Below are 18,828 nucleotides of genomic sequence, written 5' to 3' on the forward strand. Positions count from 1 at the left end.
CGGACCGCTCCGTTCTTTAACCCTTAATTATGCGCATGGGGTCAAGGCCATTTCAAGTTGAAAAAAAAATGTCTTGGAGTGCTTGGAGCTTGCTCGTGCTCTTTCTAGTTGCGTAACTCCCCGCGGTGTACGTAAATTAGTCACTACCAGAACATCGGCATGTACACATGTGTTGCTACTCTCTTTAGTGCTGGCCCCATGCGACCACTAACGTAACATTTTTTGGCGGAGTTTTTAATTTTTTTTTTATAGGTTAAAGTCAAAATTATATTTTTGATATTGTTGCAGTCTCAACACATAGCCGAAAACTTTCGCAACCCGACCCCCAATCCTATTTAAATAATCCACTCCTCCTCGGAATGATGAATTTTATGAGTTTTTAATGACCAGGGCATAGTGTTGTACACATGGATGACGCTACTCGGGTGAAAGGAGACTTTGACTGGGTATGCATGGTTGGACAAGGAAAGCAAGGGCATCAGCGAACACAATGGAAAAATCAGTACCTTTCTGCTTTTGGGTTAGACAACTATCGGAACTTTGCAAAGGAGAGGGGCAATTGGTGAAATTTTTTGGTCTCGGCCCGAACCGGCAAACGGTTGTAGTACCAAATAAAAAGAAGAAGCATGAAGTAGGTTATTAGCCTTCCCAAATCAAGTTTGGCGGTCGTTTTTTTTGTTTTTTTTTTCAAAATTTAGGTATCTAGCAAACCTTTTATTTGTTGAATTTCGAGAAAGCAGCTCATGAAGTTTTAGAACCTGAAATATTTAATCAGAACTCAACGGACATACCTATACTTAAAAACTTACCCAAATAGTATACCTCTGTAACACTTTTCGAGAATCGTTTAATACGGAGTTTTACGATTTATAATTTCAGTTAAAATTCGACAGTATTTTATCTGATAACTAAATATGTACTTATCATTAATTATAATTAAAACATTCATTCTTCCTTAATATGCCACTTGGGTGCATGCAGTCATACATACATACATACATACATACATGCATAAATATGAAGTAATCGCAAAAGATCCTCATTCACTTAAGCGACTCTGATCATCATCGTAAATGTCACTTTATGAAGACATAAGATACGCATATCAAAATAATACTTTTTTCTTTAACTACACAAAAAATTGTTTACTTGTCCCCCACAACAACACAAAAACATTAATAATTTACAACAAAGTCAAAGCAAAACCACATGTTGCAACTTATTATTAATTGCAAGCAAATATCGGCTGCAAAAATTACGAATATAAACGTATAAACACTCTTGCCCCCGCAACCAAAATACACCAAAACAATTCGATATTTTAAGACCTTGCAGCAAAAAATAAAAAAATAAATAATGCAAAAAAGGTGAAAAATGCGCGCAACACAATTTTTCATGAATTTATCACCAATGAAAGGATCTGCGTGAGAGTAAGGCAACGTAAACAATGCCACCGGCAAAAGGCCAAGCATGCAGCAACTACGACAGCACGGCACAACCTGACGACCGCACAGCCACACAGCGCTGCTGATCGCACTTGCAGTGCACAACACAATAATCAGCGTGTTGCAAGTGAAAGTCGAAATGTCAAAGCAATTGTGCGAAACGCGGAGCAATTTTGCAATGGCCGTGTAACCCTGGTGTGCGCGCGTCTGCTTGTGGCATGGCGCGGTGCAGAAAGTGGGCGTGTGCCGTGCGCGCACCATATGTATATACATATATGCAACTTTGTGTTTGCGTGACGTTAATTAATGTGGCGATTTCGATTTCATTTATTCGGCTGCCACTGTTGTTGTTGCTGCTTTTGCTGCGGTTACTTGTAATTTGCAGTTGCCAATGCAAGGAGTAGCTTTGGTAACGTGCGAGACTGGGATCTTCTTCATCTATAGAAAGCAATGCCGAGAAGTTGATAGCTGTCGGCCCAAAATCGTTAGCCGCCCGCTGATTTACGGTAATTGCTGCTTGCGTCTATCGAAGATGGGTGCGATTTGGGCTACGACAACGGAGCGACAGCAATCGTGGCTACAAGTGCAAAATTACGCAATTATTTTGGTTCTTTTTACTTTTTCAGTTTTCTTTATGGTTCTGTTTCTCTTTTCATTCTGTGCGCGTCGATGTTAACACATCGCTTTTGTTTACAAACGTACATATATGTATAAATTGATTATTCTCGCACTATTCCGCATGCAACTGAAGTTCTAACGATCGAGGTTTTTGTGGCATTTCGTTGCTGATGCGATTTTATGCTTTGATCACTGTGACATATGGTGTTTCAGTTTTTCTTTCTTCAGTTTTCAAAACAAGCATTTGATCTAAACGCTTGTTTACCGAAAGATTAAACATCAAATGTGAGAAAAACTCGTTTTTGTCCATTCGTACGGCATGGCCAAGCTAGAGGAGCCGCTGTATCGCACCGTCGTTTACGCTATTTACCGTCGCCCACGCAGAGCCTTTCTATCGAATATTCCTCATCGAACGAAAAATTGCACTGAAAATGGCGCAACGTCGAAACCGGTTTGTGTGCAAACCAAACTTGAGAAGGGATTACGGAAATTTTTTCTGGTGACATATTTATGGCGTTTTATTTTCTTGAAAAAAATGTCACCATTTTGTAAGGCAACATTATCAGGGTGCAACATTTTAAAGAAAGAGAACGCAGTATGCATGGAAGATACTGAGAAAGGAACACGAAAGCTTGACAACCTTTGCGCAGGGCAGAATAAATGCCACATTATTTCGAGAAAAGAAAACGCTATTAGAGTCCCTACAATGTCGATCAGCCTCTATTTGTTATCGAAAGATTCGTTATAGAGGTTGAATTTTCCAATCCCATTCTTCTTCCTCCTGACATTGAAAGCGCTTAGCACGTTTTTGATATCATGAGGCGCAGCGCCTTTAGGTGCGCTCCATGCACTCTTAAAGCATAAACAGACGGCAACGTTGATCCGGATCAACTCGGGAATTAACTGCAGTTGATCCTGATTAAGTCGGAGTTAGTCCGGATCAACGCTGTCGTCTGTTTAAGCTTTAAGAAGAGAACTTTCGAGAACTCGCCTTTTTCTTCACTCTGGGTTTGGGCACAAATTAATTAATTATTGCGGATTAGGGCGAGGCGCTTGTCCACTGGGGTCAACGACAGTACTTAACGCCGAAGTCTCTCTTTCGCCCCAGAATCCAACATCTCTCTATATGGCAGCTGTAGACTACGCAGGTCCTACGTGGTTCTTGCTTTTCCTCCCCCATCGGAGTTGGATGGCGGTCACCTCAGCCTTAATCAACAACCATTCGGGCGAAGGCACTACTATATGCACGATAGCTAAAATAACGTGGAATAGAGCAAGAACATAATGCAGTCCTTTATGAAGACACGCTCTTTCCAAACGCCAGCAATCTGCGTATCAGTTTCATTTAAAAAAGGGACCGCATGTGACCTTTCCTATTTATCGTGGTTGTGACCTTTGCAACAATACCTACTTTTCCCAAACTCCTCCACTGGGTTAATCATGTATCTCGTAAACGAATCACTTGTATGTTGATGTACCACATTTCGTGCCATATTGTGTAGCATATAACGGGTCTGACGAAAGACCTATTACAGTTTCAAAATTGCATCTTTGAAATAAATGATTAAGTGGGTTAAATCATATTCCACCTACAACAAATTGTTTTCGCGGCCTAGTTTTGAAATTTTGTAATAATTTTCATTTCTTCAGTCCATTAATAAGTAAGCAGACCAAACTTTATGACTAATAAAAATATTTTTTAATACTTTTCCCGAAAATAAAGCATGAACTGGAAATTTGGAGGGCGCTACAAGTACGTGTTTTTTAAGCTTCACTGTTTTCTTCTAAACATAAATTTTTTACAAAAACAACTTTCTGCATGTGAAAATATACATTTCTTCTCATATTCATTTCGTAGAAATTACATGTAGAGCAAAAAACGACGTTTGCAAAAACTGCGCGTAAATGGAATAATTTTTGTTACCATCATTTTTTTCGACATTCGAAAGATTTATCAGCTCCTCGTTTTCATGACAATTGATATAACGCACACTGGAAATTAAGCATGTTTTAACATTTTTTGTTTTGTTTCAAAGTTACTTTCATAGTAATTACATCGAGAAAATCAAATAATCTATAATTAAAAAATAAAATTTGTTTTATTTTCAGGCACGTTTCTGGGTCCAAGTGATCGATGAGCTGCGACGTGGCGTTCGTCTGAAGAAGAACAACTACTCACGCACCCCGATAGAGTACGAGTTGACTCCCTATGAGATTCTTATGGAGGACATTCGTTCTAAGTAAGGGCAACTTCTTTTTTATGTGTATTGTTTGTAGCCAGTACTGATTTCGAGAAACTATTCCTTATTTTCCGAAAAAGTACTTAGATTTGGTGGTTTTAGGAAATTTAAATATTCAACTTCCAAGTGCCAACCGCTGGTAGACAGGTGGTGGAGAGGTTAAGCCTTTCAAAATTATGCGACTTAGCACTTAATTAGCAAATATTATATTTTCTTCCCTATTACCTTTCGCAATTTGAACCCCAATATTGCCTCCACCTCTCCCACAATCGCATTGGCAAACTGCTAAATTATTACTTTTATTGCTTTCAACTGCCCTCTACAAACAATTTCTGTCTATTTTTCATCGATTGCTTCTTTTTTTGTAATTTTATCTCTAGAAAGTACCAACTGCGCAAGGTAATGGTGAATGGCGATATTCCGCCGCGTGTGAAGAAAGATGCCCACGCTTTGATATTGGAGTTCATTAGGTCACGGCCGCCACTCAAAAAGGTACGTATGTATGTATGCTTGTGTTGAATGCAGGAGTTGCCCTTACTCCACACTTCTAACACTTATCTTAAAATGATTCCTGAACACCTCAACAATTTCACTGTATATTTTGGCACAGTTGTGGTTTTAAGTAGTTATTGGTTTTTTCCTTTGCTTGTTTGTTGGATAAGAAAAGAAAAGTTGTATTTATTTTGGAGCATTATTGTTGTTGGTTTTGCTGAAAAGTGTTAAGTGGCCAATTTTCGTTGCACTTTCTTGTGGTAATTGCAAGTAATCGCAATGGCAATACAGTAAAAGTAAATACTAAACAAATGAATAAGACAATAGAAGGAAGCCTTTCTTATTTTCATGGATGTGTATGTGTGTATGAGTTTGTCTGTGCTCCTTTAAATTTAAATCTATGCCAACGTAAACGTAACTTAACAACTTGAAAGTTTTCCTCTTATCGATGGCCAAAATTAAATGTGCATAAATAATTCACACTTTGTGGGTTAGTTGAGTGGCTAATCGACTTCGGCACTGGTACCCAATTAGGGCATAGATCGTGATATTGATCCGTTTTAATGCAGAGTTGTGGATTAGATCCCCTTAAAGTCTTCGCTCGTTAAAGTTCGTTGTTTTTGTTTTAGTGACCAGTTACCAAACCCTGCCGAAGTCTTTGTGGCAATCGTTAGAAACGTTTTGATTATACGTACATAGTTGATTTATAGGAAGGGAAGTGTAAAATTGCAAAGCCTTAATGAATATGTAGATGGGCACTTATTATTGTACGGAGGATACTCTCATATAGAGCAAGAATGTGTTCGATATTTTGGAATTAACAAGAGGTCAGCGTGCTGAAACGAATTTGTATTAGCTATAATTATAGTTGCCAACTTGGTGCATTAAGCACTAGATTTAGTGCTTTTTGAAAATTAAAACGCCAAAAAAAAATTATTTAGTGCCTAGTGCCTTTTTTAGTGCTTTTTTAACTAAAATTACTTCGAGATTGTTAAAACCTGAAATAATTTGGAATATTTAAGGCTGTGGCAGCACTGAATTTACAAGAGTCTACAAATTTAAATGGACTCAAATACAACCATGATTGATAAAAATCTGAAGTTGCAAACCCACCCTGTTAAATTCTATTCGCGTTGAAAATGCTAGTAAGCAAATAAGTTAAGTATTTCTTTTTTTCTTTTCTAATTATTTGTACAATTTTTTTTTTACCACCTGAGTAAAACACATCGTTTCTTGGTGCTGAATCCAAATCTGGCCTCACAATTGCTCTAGCACTAGAATTTAGAGATATCCTAACCTCAAAGAGCCAAAAACACGGCTTTTAGCGATATTTGAGGTTATATAATGAAAACATCAAATTATTTGCTCATTTCTAATTAGGGCATCATTTTCGTTTGATGCGATTCGATTTTGCTTCCTCGAGATATACCAGTTTTAATGTGCAGTACTTCGGTATTATGTTATAAAAAAAGCATCCCTTGATTCAAAGAAATTTGGTGCTTTTAGTGTGGTAAAACGCTTTTTTTCAAGTTTTTGGTGCTTTTTGAAAATCAAAAGTTGGCAACACTGGCTATAATACGGCGCGCCCGAGGGAAATAGATCTGCTTATTTGCTATGGTTTGAAGATGGCCTACCATCACCGTGTTCCACGGACGCATTGTATATTAGAACGATCTAGGTGGCCGAAATTAAATTTTGCAAAATTTTAAGAAAATTAAAAAAAGTAGTCACATTCCGAAGAACAATTTCTCAGTCCCTCTCCTCTTTCTAACTGCCGTTGACCGCAATTAGAGTATTCTAGAAGCTTGATTATGGTAACTTAACTTAACTTAACGGAACGTAGAATTTAGAGAATCAAAATGAAACAGATTTCGACGTGGCATCAAGTAACGTTAAGTTTCGGCTGTTCAATTATAAGCAACACCCATGCAAATCGAAAAATACATCCCTTGCCTCAGTAAGCGAATACGATCATGCTGCGTCTAAAATAAATTATATTTTTCATTACTTTTAAGAAGCTACTTTATACCCGCGGATTTTGCATTTAAATTATGGAGTTATAGAATCTTGTCTGCGTGATAAATGTGTTAGTAACATGGAAGAAACCACTCCCTCTAATTTAAGGTTCCAGAATTTATCTGCCTTTTAAACTCAACTATGTATCTGTAAAAAAATCTTTAAATATGACTTTATGACTATCTTAGCAAAGTTTGCAATAGGTGTGAAAGAATTGGTTGTCATCGGACAAACAGTTTAGGACGGAGCTGCGGACATATGTACACACATACATACATAATTTGTATTTTATAGCTATATTTACTTATATATATAGATAAACATATTTCGTCAATATACGTCGTTTTGGTTCGGGAGCTAAGGGAGGTGTTATTTAACCCCTGAAGGATGTTAGTTTAGGTCTGTCTATAACACTGGGGAACAAAAATGAACTTTTAAAAAACCTACAGTGCGCATCTGTATATTAGGTTTGATAGCTGTTTGCCATATGAACAATGCCTCATACTCAGTTTTACTATGGAGATCAATTCGCGTTCTCCAGAAAAACAAATTTTCATATTCCAAAAATCTGAGTAAATCTGGTTCTGAAACTTTTTTCCTTGAGAAGACGAATTGATCTATTAAATCTGAGTATGAGGCATTGTTCGTATAACCAACAGCTATCAAACTAGATATATATGTGCCCTATTATTTTTTTTTTTGTGTTCCACAGTGTAATCGATCTACTTCACTTCTGGGCCTTAGCATTACTTAATCGGCTTTTTAAAGTGAAAGCATTGACTTCTGATTCACCTAGGTCCTAGGAGATTAGGCTTTTGTACCATCTCAACAAAAGCTGTTGCTGTGCGCCACTAATAGGTTGAAAAATAAAGCTTGATATTCGTTTGTCTCAGCCATCGTTCTACCACTAACTTCTAATCGATATAAAATGGAAGTGGGACCAACTTTTACAAATTCTTTGGTATTTATTCATATTTTGACCTCTTTTGATGAATGCAATTGATCATTTCCATTACTTTTAGAGTGTTGTACTGTGTAACTAGTTAGTCTTCGGCTTCAAGAAAATCCGAAAGAACCGCATATGCTTACAGAATTGTTTCTGGAAATTAATAAACTCTCTAAAGTCACATGTTTATGCATGAATGTTGGATAGTTGGAGAAAGAAAAACAACCTGCAGCTGTAAAAATTCGCATGCCTCTTCTGCCGCTAACTATTTCATCTCCCCACTTCAGCTACAAATTTTTCTGAAAACCCAACAGAGAAGTTTATAAATTAGTTCTTCCTTTCCTCAAAGGTTATCGGAAACTCAGTCTATACTATTCTTTCGCCATTTAGGTAACAGTTTAGCCTGTGGTTCTTAACGAGGTTGTAGGAATACTTCGTATTTCCATTGCCTCTTTTGTATGCACCCATTTTGCCAATAAAAGCTTTCACTTAATTTATTTCTTCTACTCTGTCACTGATCAATATAATATGTTATTTCAGGCATCCGAACGTAAACTTCCGCCACCCATCAAACGCACACCATCGCCACGCGAACAACTCATGGACTCGATACGAAAAGGACAAACACTGAAGCACATACAACCGCCAACAACTCCACGACTCAAGGATCGATGTAAGTCAAAAACAATCAACTCAAAATAAATACGTACATACATAAATATGATGAAACCTAACAAACTATACAATAAAAAAACGCGCGCCAACTGACTTGGAAGTCGACTACTTATTAAATATTTATATTTCCCAGGGATCAAGAATGCATTCCTGTTTTGGTTTAGTTCTGCACGAGAACAAAAGTTTTATGAACTTAACGTTAAGAATGCGAGCGGCGTCCGCGTTTCAGTGAAAACTACGATTGTTAATTCTAAGCCAGAAATAAGCTCGATCATCTCAACTTGCTGATCGCTTATCATTAGAGCGAACTATCCATTTATGGAACATTTTTTCATTTTCTGTCGAAGAACAGTTCGTGTCTTAAGTCTTTCGTTAACTTTGTGTTGACAGTTATCTTTCAGTATTTCAAGTTGATGGACGCTATGAGAAAAATTGTGTTCGTGCTACCATTCTTCGCGAATAGTTCAGAGAAGACTTGTTCTCATTTCATTTTCTATCAGAGTGTTCCTGAGATATTAGTTCCCAAACTGTTCTTCGAGAGAAAGTTCGTTAGACTTTTGTTCACGCTTGTTTCTTTGCAAAAACGTCCCGGAGACTTTTGTGCCCACTTTGTTCTCTTAGAAACGCTCTCGAAAGTATTGTTCGCGTTTATTTCTCGCGTTTATTTCCCTCTCTTTTTTTTCATCTAGATTTCCATAATTACTCATGCATATCGGTGAATTGCCTGCTTCTCCCTTCAATTTCACTGACGCTTGAAGGAAATTTCGTACATAGATTTTGAAGTGTCTTGACCAATTTTAAACTTGGTCAACCAGCATACAATGTGCCACTTGCTGTCAGCAAGCAAACAATTGTCCCAAGTTGCCATTTTGCCAACAGTATGTACCTCCGTACATTGTCGGCTTAAGGCTCTTTCAGTCATTTCGGTCACTTGCTATATGTTCGTTGCATCCAATTTGAATTTCATTTGGCTATTTGGCGCGGCAAATCGTTTGTCCAACAAATGCTGGCCTAAACTGCAACAACATGCAACGTTTAACAATTCAATGGTTGCGGTCGATCGGTTGCAAAGCATCACTGCGCATGTCAACCTGCAGCATTTCATTCTATGTACATTGCATATATTCTATTGCACGGTTGAAGCTATTTAGAATTTTTTTACATTTTTACATTTATATGTGCATTTCTATGTGTGTATGTTTGTATGTATGTAGATACACATGTTTGTCTACTATTGACCGCTGATGAAGCTGCCACAAAATGGCACATTTGGCGGCACCAAATATGGTCAATGTTTAGCATGATTTAGAATTGCAAAGTGGCATGGATGCGCGCACCGCTTTGATCAGCCAAACGGCGCTGCTGTACGATTTGTCAGCTGACAAAACAGTGTGGCAAGTGAAGGATTTACTACACTGATCTTTCTTTGAAATGGCAAACGAAATGTCTAAAATTTGCATAATATACAAATTTATTGGAACCCTGTGAGTCTTTGGGGATTCAGGGAATACGAGAAGAAGGATAGAATGCGCCAGTGAAAAACTTCGTATGTAATACGGAAGAATAGGCACATAGTTGAAATTTGTGTACACAGGCAAAACATACAATTATTTTTAAATCGAAAATTGTCTTTAGTGCTTTTAAAAAATGTTAAGCAGAAATATGTATGTAGAGTTAATAGCTGCTGTTTGCAAAGTACTGACACAAATATTTGTTGATGCCCAACTTTGTCATTAAAATTATTGGAAATCAGCCATAATGCTTGTTAACTTTAGGTAGGTGTATATGTATATCACAGTAGTAATGCTATAATTTTCAAAAAATTTATCGAAAACTTAGGAATTAAAAAAGTTTACAAAATTATTGCATGCATTTGTTTTGATAAATAGCATATAAACCAACAATAAAATCGATAAAAGTATCGATAACATAATATAAAGAAACTTTAAATACAACATTATCTTTTGTTAACAACAATGCTAATTATATCGATAAATATATGTATATGCATTCCCTATACATTATGGTGGTCCAAAAATGCACATAAAAAAATAAGGTCGGAATTTCAATGCTCACACCCCTTAGGATTGTTCAACATCGAAAACAACATACCCCTGTTTTTTCTATTTCGAAATAAAAAAATAATAAATTTAGAGGTCCTTCAAAGCGCTCAAAGTTGTCCATGTGGGGAAAAAGCAAGTTATTTGTGGAAATGGCATACTTTTTTTTGAACCACCCTAATTAACATACGCAAATTTTTTTTTAAGTTAGTGTCTTTGAAGTCCTTAATAGCCACAAAAACTCTGGCAGCGCTTTTCGAAGTATTTTTCAAGCTTTCTCAGAAACAAAATGCCTGATATTTGTTCTGCATATCTGCTGCGTTGAATGGCTTGCCACAAATGCACCAATGCAAATATAAAAATTACTTCATTGGCATTTTATTGTGACACAGCACTTTGCTTCTCGCTCAAATACCCATTCGACTCAGTGCAAAGTATGTTGAACTATGTATGTACATACATGCATACATACATACATACGTATTCGTTGGGAAATTGCCAGTATCCGGAAATGCTTATCCGTCGTTGACATCAGCATTGTTGCATGCAATCATAGTGCAAGTAGCAGCAACACCACAACAGCCATGGCCTAAGTCGCGGCCACAGTCAAGGCAACATCTGCATCTCATAGTAGCAGCCACCAAAATCCATTGTTCTGCCAACCGCCTGCAGCTTACCTAATGCTCACTAGCATAACGGAAGATTTGCTGTAGGAATTTAAATTGAGCTTAAATGCATCCTAATTGACGTTATTGGTAAACGGTGCTTGTTCTCTAATTTGTTAATGCTGCGGGGTGGTGCCGCAGTGTGGCACGAACATACATATGTGCATGCATGTATGCCTATCGTAAATGGATAAGATGCCAAGAAAGGCTGATTTTTCCTTTGCATACTTTTAGGAGTTCTACAAGAGCTTTACGCTTCTAAGCTGCGCTGAGTGTACATATCACTAAAGAAGTAGGTATGTGGCAGTAATTTACTTTTCTCTACGGCCCAGTGCTGCTTCAATTGTCGATTGAAAGCTTTTGAGTAAAGTTTCAAAAAGCTCAATGTTTCTCTTTTAAAACTTTTTAACAATATTATCATATGCACTTACACACACATTTTAAATGCTTATGCTTGTATTTTAAATTACAAGTTGTCTCTTTTACTTGTGATAACAATTTGCCATTGTCATTTCTTGATGGCCACCATAGAAGCATCGTTTTTCAAGCTAACACACGCGGCACAGTTATCGGTATCGAAAAATTTCCAAGTGGTGCAAGTTGTGTTTGGATTTAATTAATTAATAATTTTCGAAAAAGACCGTTGTATAAACTGTCTATAATACACTGCATACAATACATTCCGTCGCCTGATATACCAAAAGACGTAAGAAACATCATCGTTGAAATGGCTTAAGTCATAACTATGTAATAAAAAATTCCAAATTTACTTTTTGATTTATATAATGGATTTCATCGAATTACAACTCCCCACATCATTTTATGAAAAAAAAATTAAAATATTAGTCACGGCTTTTTCCATTTAATTTACGATGTTGTGACGTCTTTTTGCATTTCAGATGACGATATGTAGAAAAGATAAAGTGAATGGAAGTGAAAAGTGTCAGAGCTAGCGTTCTTGCAATTACTCGTTGCTTTAAAAAAAATGTAAATTACTAGAGCTGTTTATGAAATTCAAATATTATTTTGGGCATCAATTATTTATACAGTGGTATAATATATATATTTTAGGAAGGTCGGCAAATACAAATTTTTAAGGTAATAACTGTATTTATTTTGATTAAGTTTTGTTATATAAAGCGTGTCTCTTAAATAGAGGGAAATGCTTTTTATTAACAAGTAATTTTTAGCAAAAAAAAAACCGACTTCAACTCTCATATAAAAAAAAAAATATATATATATCTCATGATCCACTGATCAGATCTTAACCAGATTAGTATGGGACCACCNACATCAAAAAAAAAAAAAAAAAAAAAAAAAAAAAAAATATTCCGACGAACTGATAACCTCCTCCTTTTTTTGGAAGTCGGTTAAAAACCCCAATAGAAATGGTCTATCTTTTGGTGGTATTACCGACTTCCAGTTTCGATGGAAGATGGGTTAAACTGACCGGTAGTGCGTTTTTTTTAAATTGAACATACACGTTTTTAGTAGAGAATCAGATTCTGAGCATAAAAATACGTATCTTTTGTTTGAAACTTTTTTCTCGGAAATTTCTTTTTTGACCTTCGAAATTCCACCCATCTTGGACTTTTCAAATGAGTAAATATGTTTTTATTGGAAATCGAAAAATGAGGATTACCAATCAAGGATGCTCTATCTTTTGGTCGTATTACCGACTTATTACATAAACTCACAAAATTCTCTTTTCAATCGTCATAAAAATAATAATTTTTAATTTTTTATTTTTTTTGCTCAAAGATAATTAATATTGAGTTTTATGTTTTCACTTAAGAATAATGATAATTCAAAAAACGCAAAAGCTATACATACTAGATAGATTTCCGACATATAGTTTTTAGAGGTAGCGACACCCTAATAAAAGCAATAAGTATCAAAATTGTCAGGTCAAAATTTCAGTTGGTTTCGTCTGTAGCAATGGCCTTTTAAATTTTATACATACGAACACAGTGCAACACGCAAAAAGTGATGAGAATGAGACCAATTGCATTCATTAAAAGAGGTAAAATATATGAATAAATACCAAAGCATTTGTAAAAGTTGGTTCCAATTTGCTTTTTATATAGATTTGAAGTTCAGTTTACGGTTCAAAAATAAACGAGTACTTCTTCTTCTTCTTATTAGGCGCTGTAACCGCCTAAGCGATTTTGGCCGAGTCCAAAACAGCACGCCAGTCATTTTTCTTCTGTGCTAACTGACGCCAATTGAAAATGCCAAGTGAAGCCAAGTCCTTCTCCACCTGGTCTTTCCAACGCAGAGGAGGCCTTCCTCTTCCTCTGTTACCAGCATCGCGGCCCGCGTTGAATATTTTCAGAGCAGGAGCGTTTCTGTCCATCCGAACGACATGGCCAAGCCAGCGGAGCCGCTGAATTTTAATTCGCTGCACTATGTCTATATCGTTGTAAAGCTCATACAGCTCATCGTTAAATCGTCTGCGATATTCGCCATCACCAACGCGTAAAGGTCCGTAAATCTTTCGCAGAATCTTTCTCTCGAAAACTCCAAGAGCCGCCTCATCAGATGCTTTCATTGTCCATGCCTCCGCGCCATACACCAGCACAGGCATGGTGAGTGACTTATAGAGTGTGATCTTTGTACGACGAGAGAGGACTTTACTTCTCAATTGCCTACTCAGCCCAAAGTAGCACTTGTTGGCAAGAGTGATTCTCCGTTGGATTTCAAGGCTGACATTATTATTGGTGTTAATGCTGGTTCCCAAATAAACGAAGTCGTCTACTTTTTCAAACTTGTAACTGTCAACAGTGACGTGGGTGCCAAGACGCGTATGCTCTGACTGTTTGTGTGCTGACAGGAGATACTTCGTTTTGTCCTCGTTCACCACCAGACCCATTCGCTTTGCTTCTCTATCCAATCCCGAGAAGGCAGAACAGACGTAGCCCTTGTTTTTACCGATAATATCGATGTCGTCGGCATACGCCAGCAATTGTACGCTCTTATAAAGTATTGTGCCTGAGCGGTTCAGTTCTGCGGCTCTTATTATCTTCTCCAACATAAGATTAAAGAAATCACACGAAAGGGAGTCCCCTTGTCTGAAACCTCGTTTGGTATCAAACGGCTCGGAGAGGTCCTTCCCTATTCTGACGGAGCTGGTGGTATTGCTCAACGTCATTTTACACAGCCGTATTAGTTTCGCGGGGATACCAAATTCAGACATCGCGGCATAAAGGCAACTTCTCTTCGTGCTGTCGAAAGCGGCTTTGAAATCGACAAATAGATGGTGTGTGTCGATCCTATTCTCGCGGGTCTTTTCCAAGATTTGGCGTATTGTGAATACCTGATCTATGGTGGATTTTCCAGGCCTAAAGCCACACTGATAAGGTCCAATCAGCTCGTTGACGGTGGGCTTCAGTCTTTCGCACAATACGCTCGATAAGACCTTGTAACCTATGCTTAGAAGGCTAATTCCGCGGTAGTTGGCGCGTATGGCGGGGTCGCCTTTCTTGTGGATTGGGCAGAGCACACTTAAATTCCAGTCGTCGGGCATGCGTTCATCTGACCATATTCTGCATACGAGCTGATGCATGCACCTCATCAGCTCCTCGCCGCCGTACTTGAATAGCTCGGCTGGCAGGCCGTCAGCTCCAGCAGCTTTGTTGTTTTTCAGCCGCGTAATCGCTATTCGTACCTCGTCATAGTCAGGCGAGTACTACAATGATTTTTTTTTTGATTTCGCTCACAAATTGCATACCAAAATACATATATGTATACATTTTTAATTAAACCTTGAGCTGGGCCAAAAACTCCTCCCATCTCTCCTTCCCGCTCCGTTAACTTTGGAAAATATGTTTTTAAATAATACGTTCCCATTCGGATCTTATTTATCCAACTTCAAATTGAGATTAAAAAGAAATGGTAACCAACCTTTTCAAATCCTTTGGCACCTTTTCATTATTTGATCAACTTAATCAAATGCTGTTGATCCAATTCCCATTGCCTTCAACTTTTTGAAATTTGCTGCAAGGTGTAATTATTTTTAAGTGGAAAATAAAACTCGATAATAATTATTATCAGGACTCAATCGAGGCTATTTCGGATCCCATTCGGGACTAGTTCGGGCCCATTTGGGAACAGTTCGAAATACAGATGTTTACACATAAAATTTCATACCTGGTCTCGCCAAAAATGCAAGGAAATCTCAACCTCGAAAAGTTGCAATCACAACAGATGACCAATGCAATTGCTACTCGCCTCCCACACCTACTTTCAGAGAGCACTCTTCAACCACATTTCCCGTTCATTAAGTACCGCCGTCGAAGAAGTAGTCGGATTTCAGCGACCCCGAAAGAATAACTGGTACGATGAGGAGTGTTAAGAAGCTGAAATCCGATTAAGAGAGACGCCCCCTACAGGAAACTGAAGAGGAAAGCGAGACGTATTTGCCGCAATAAGAAGAGAAAGGCAGAAATACGTGAGTGCGAAGGGCTTGAAATGTTGGCCGATACGAAAAATGCCCGAAAATTTTGCCAGAGAGTTAGGCGACTTACGGAAGTCTTCAAGACAAGAATGAACTCTTGTAAGAACAACAATGGCGACCGGATGACTGATTTGCAGAACTTGCTTAAATTATGGAGGGAACACTTTTCCACCCTACTAAATGGTAGCAGCATGGAAAGTTGTGGAGAAGACGAACCCGAGCCCACATTCGATAATGACGGAGTCAATATACCACAACCTGACGATGTATGGGTACGAATAGAATTGGCGCGCTTTAAAAACAGCGGCGGCGAGGAGTTAATAAGGTGCATGCATTACCTCTTATTTAGAATATGGTCAGATGAATGATGAATGGATGCCCGATGAAAGGCGACCCCGCCATTCGCGCTAATTACCGCGGTAACAGACTTCTAAGCATAAGTTACAAGGTTTTATCGAGCGTATTGTGTGAAATACTGAAGCCCACCGTCAAAGAACTGATTGCGCCTTATCATTGTGGCTTTAGACCTGGAAAATCCACCATAGACCAGGTATTCACAATACGCCAAATCTTGGAAAAGACCCGCGAGAAAAGGATCGATACTAACCACCTATGAAGTTCAAATTGCCTATCCATTCTTACTTCTATCGACTGCTGACTGATGAGGTCCTATCAAAAATGAGTCTGACTGTCTTCTTTATTAACTTTATAGTTTTTATTATTGTTTTAGAGACTATAAGGTTCGAGAAATCACTTAGGGTCACAAATTTCTGCGCATTCTGGCGCCAAGTGCTTACTCTACACTAACTTTACATCACTAAAATGGAACCTGCTCTTAAAATATTCGCTTTCGGAAAACTCTTGCGCACTTTCTACGCCAGCTCTCCAACTAAATATAGCTTCCAAATGTGAGTTGATACTCCATTATAAGTGAAATTTTATTTCTACAGTATACTCTATCCCTATATCTATTTGAAATTTTACTCAAAATTTGCATTTGTATGTAGCATTGTTAGACTATTCTTATTCATGCATAGTAAATACATACATACGTACATAAGTTATATGCATATGTTTTCTAGATGACATGCAAATTGGAATGTCCACCTTACAAATGTATTTAAATATGTATATACATATGTATGCGCATAAAACATAAGTACCATATTGCTGCTTTTATCGGTCATGCTTCTATAACCAAAACAAGTGACCGCGAAATGTCTTCAAATTCAAAGTTTTCGATGAAAGTGCAAGTAAAAGAAAGTACTTGAGTATCAACCATGCGTAAGCACTAGCCCATTATCCTAGTGAAATACTTCATACTCATGGTAAACCATGTGGATGATATGTTTTTCTGCAGCATCGGTAAGTTCAAATCACTTAACCTCTGTACTTTAAAAATGTTAAGCAGAACTTTTGTGTGGACGTGATGCAAGTCATGCAAGAATGTGCATTAGGCTTGTACATGTCTGAAATTTTATACTATCTTATATTTATGCACACATATGTAACAAATACTAGCATAATAAATATTTTCATCTTCTTCGTTGGCAAAATATTTTTTACTTACATATCGATGGCTGAGTGGAAGATCGACCTAACTCGGCAGCCCTATCTCAGACAATTTTCCAAAAACGCCCTATTTTAGCATTTGGTTGAAGAACGCCCTATCTCAACTGCCGACTCAAAAACGCTCTGTCTCAGCACATTTTCAATTTATTTTCGTTTGAGATAGGGTGTTTTTGGACCGAATTCTGACATACGGCGTTCTTCAACCAAATTCTGGAGTAGGGCGTTCTTGAAAAAATTTCTGAGATAGGGTCTTTCGAGCGGGATGCCGAGGTAGGTCGATCTTCCACTCAACCATCGATATGGTCTAAATACCTCCCCAACTTCTCCATGTCAAATCGACCAATGTGTGGGATCGATGAATTTGGTAAGAACTTTTCTTTTCTCATATAACAAAGTTCTGCCAAAGTAAAAAATAAATAAAAATTGTTTCGAGAGTTATGCAATATTCTAAGTTTCGCAATTTCCGGCATTTTCAAGTTAATTTTTTATATATTTTATATAGTTTATATATAAGAGTTACAAAACTCGTTTCTCGTTCTGGACTCGTTTTAAGTGAAATATTTAAGGCTATAAAAAATTTGCAGTATTTCGAAATTTTAAAAAATTTTTAAAGCAAAAACGTAAATAAATATGGTTTAATCTTTTGTTTACAATACCTCTAACTTATATTAAAAGATCGCGCAATTTCCAAGACAGGTTTTTTAAGGGTATGAATTTTCGAAATTTTAAACTAATTTTTTTGTAAACTGTAAATAAAGTTATGCTAAATAATTTTTGTTTAGTTTAAATTTATTTTTAATTTAAAGTTTGCAATATTTTTTTTTTTTCAAGATTCAAAACTTCAAATAGTTCAGCAATTTTTTTTAATACTTTTTTATATTGCCCCAAGTATAACCTTTAAAACAATACCAGAACCATTTTTGTAACTATAATGTTTTTTTGAGATATTAAACTGGCAAAATCTGTGAGATTGTTAAATTTAAACTTTCGATTTTTTTATTTTTTCCCCGTTTGGCAAAACTTAATTACATGATAAAAACAAAAATTCCAAAATTCATTCAAATCAAAAATGTTCGTTTCCAACTATTAACTAGAAACCAAAAAAGTCCTTCGGTGGAATGAAATAGTGAACTTTCGTTTTCCTGTTAGATGACACACATTGCTTAAAGTGTATCACTTACTATCAATCATGTAAAATGTCTTCTTGTGGTGATAGTTAAGACCTAAATTTGTTCAATTAAGTTGTACACACATATGTACATACATACATATGTATGTATTCCAGAATAACTGACATTTTTTGCATACACCGCCAAAGGATTTATAGCTTGCAAATCGGTCTGATAGTAAAACAAAATTAAATTGAAGAGTAAACAGCTGGTGATTGCAAAAAGTGTGTAACCCAGAACCAATCAGCTAACTAATTAACAAATTTAATTAACTCTTTCTCCGGATGCTGCTTATACCCACTGGCTCAACTGCAGTCTATAATTGACAGTTTATTACGCCTACGCTTGTTTAACCGGAAATGAGCGACTATTGCAAATTAAAGCGTTACGCAATGTTAGTGATGCTAGTAGGATATAAATACATATAACAAAAATACGTTTCTTAAATTGCACCAAATATGCTTTACTCCATTA

General features: G+C 37.0%; 1 protein-coding gene across 2 annotated transcripts in view; it reads left to right on the forward strand.

Moving 5' to 3' along the window:
* The window catches only part of spir (spire type actin nucleation factor), a 223,702-nt gene that overhangs the window by 172,874 nt on the left and 32,000 nt on the right, over positions 1 to 18,828 (forward strand). For both annotated transcript variants that reach the window (XM_017609646.1, XM_017609647.1), the window contains exons 8-10: positions 4,173 to 4,303; positions 4,684 to 4,795; positions 8,298 to 8,430. In XM_017609646.1, the coding sequence (XP_017465135.1) occupies positions 4,173 to 4,303; positions 4,684 to 4,795; positions 8,298 to 8,430 (376 nt within the window). The remainder of the gene's footprint in view (positions 1 to 4,172; positions 4,304 to 4,683; positions 4,796 to 8,297; positions 8,431 to 18,828) is intronic.

Source organism: Rhagoletis zephyria, unplaced genomic scaffold (genome assembly GCF_001687245.7).
Source record: "Rhagoletis zephyria isolate East Lansing unplaced genomic scaffold, Rhagoletis_zephyria_1.1 Rzeph_scaffold_00242, whole genome shotgun sequence".
In the NCBI taxonomy this organism is placed as follows: Eukaryota; Metazoa; Arthropoda; class Insecta; order Diptera; family Tephritidae; genus Rhagoletis; species Rhagoletis zephyria.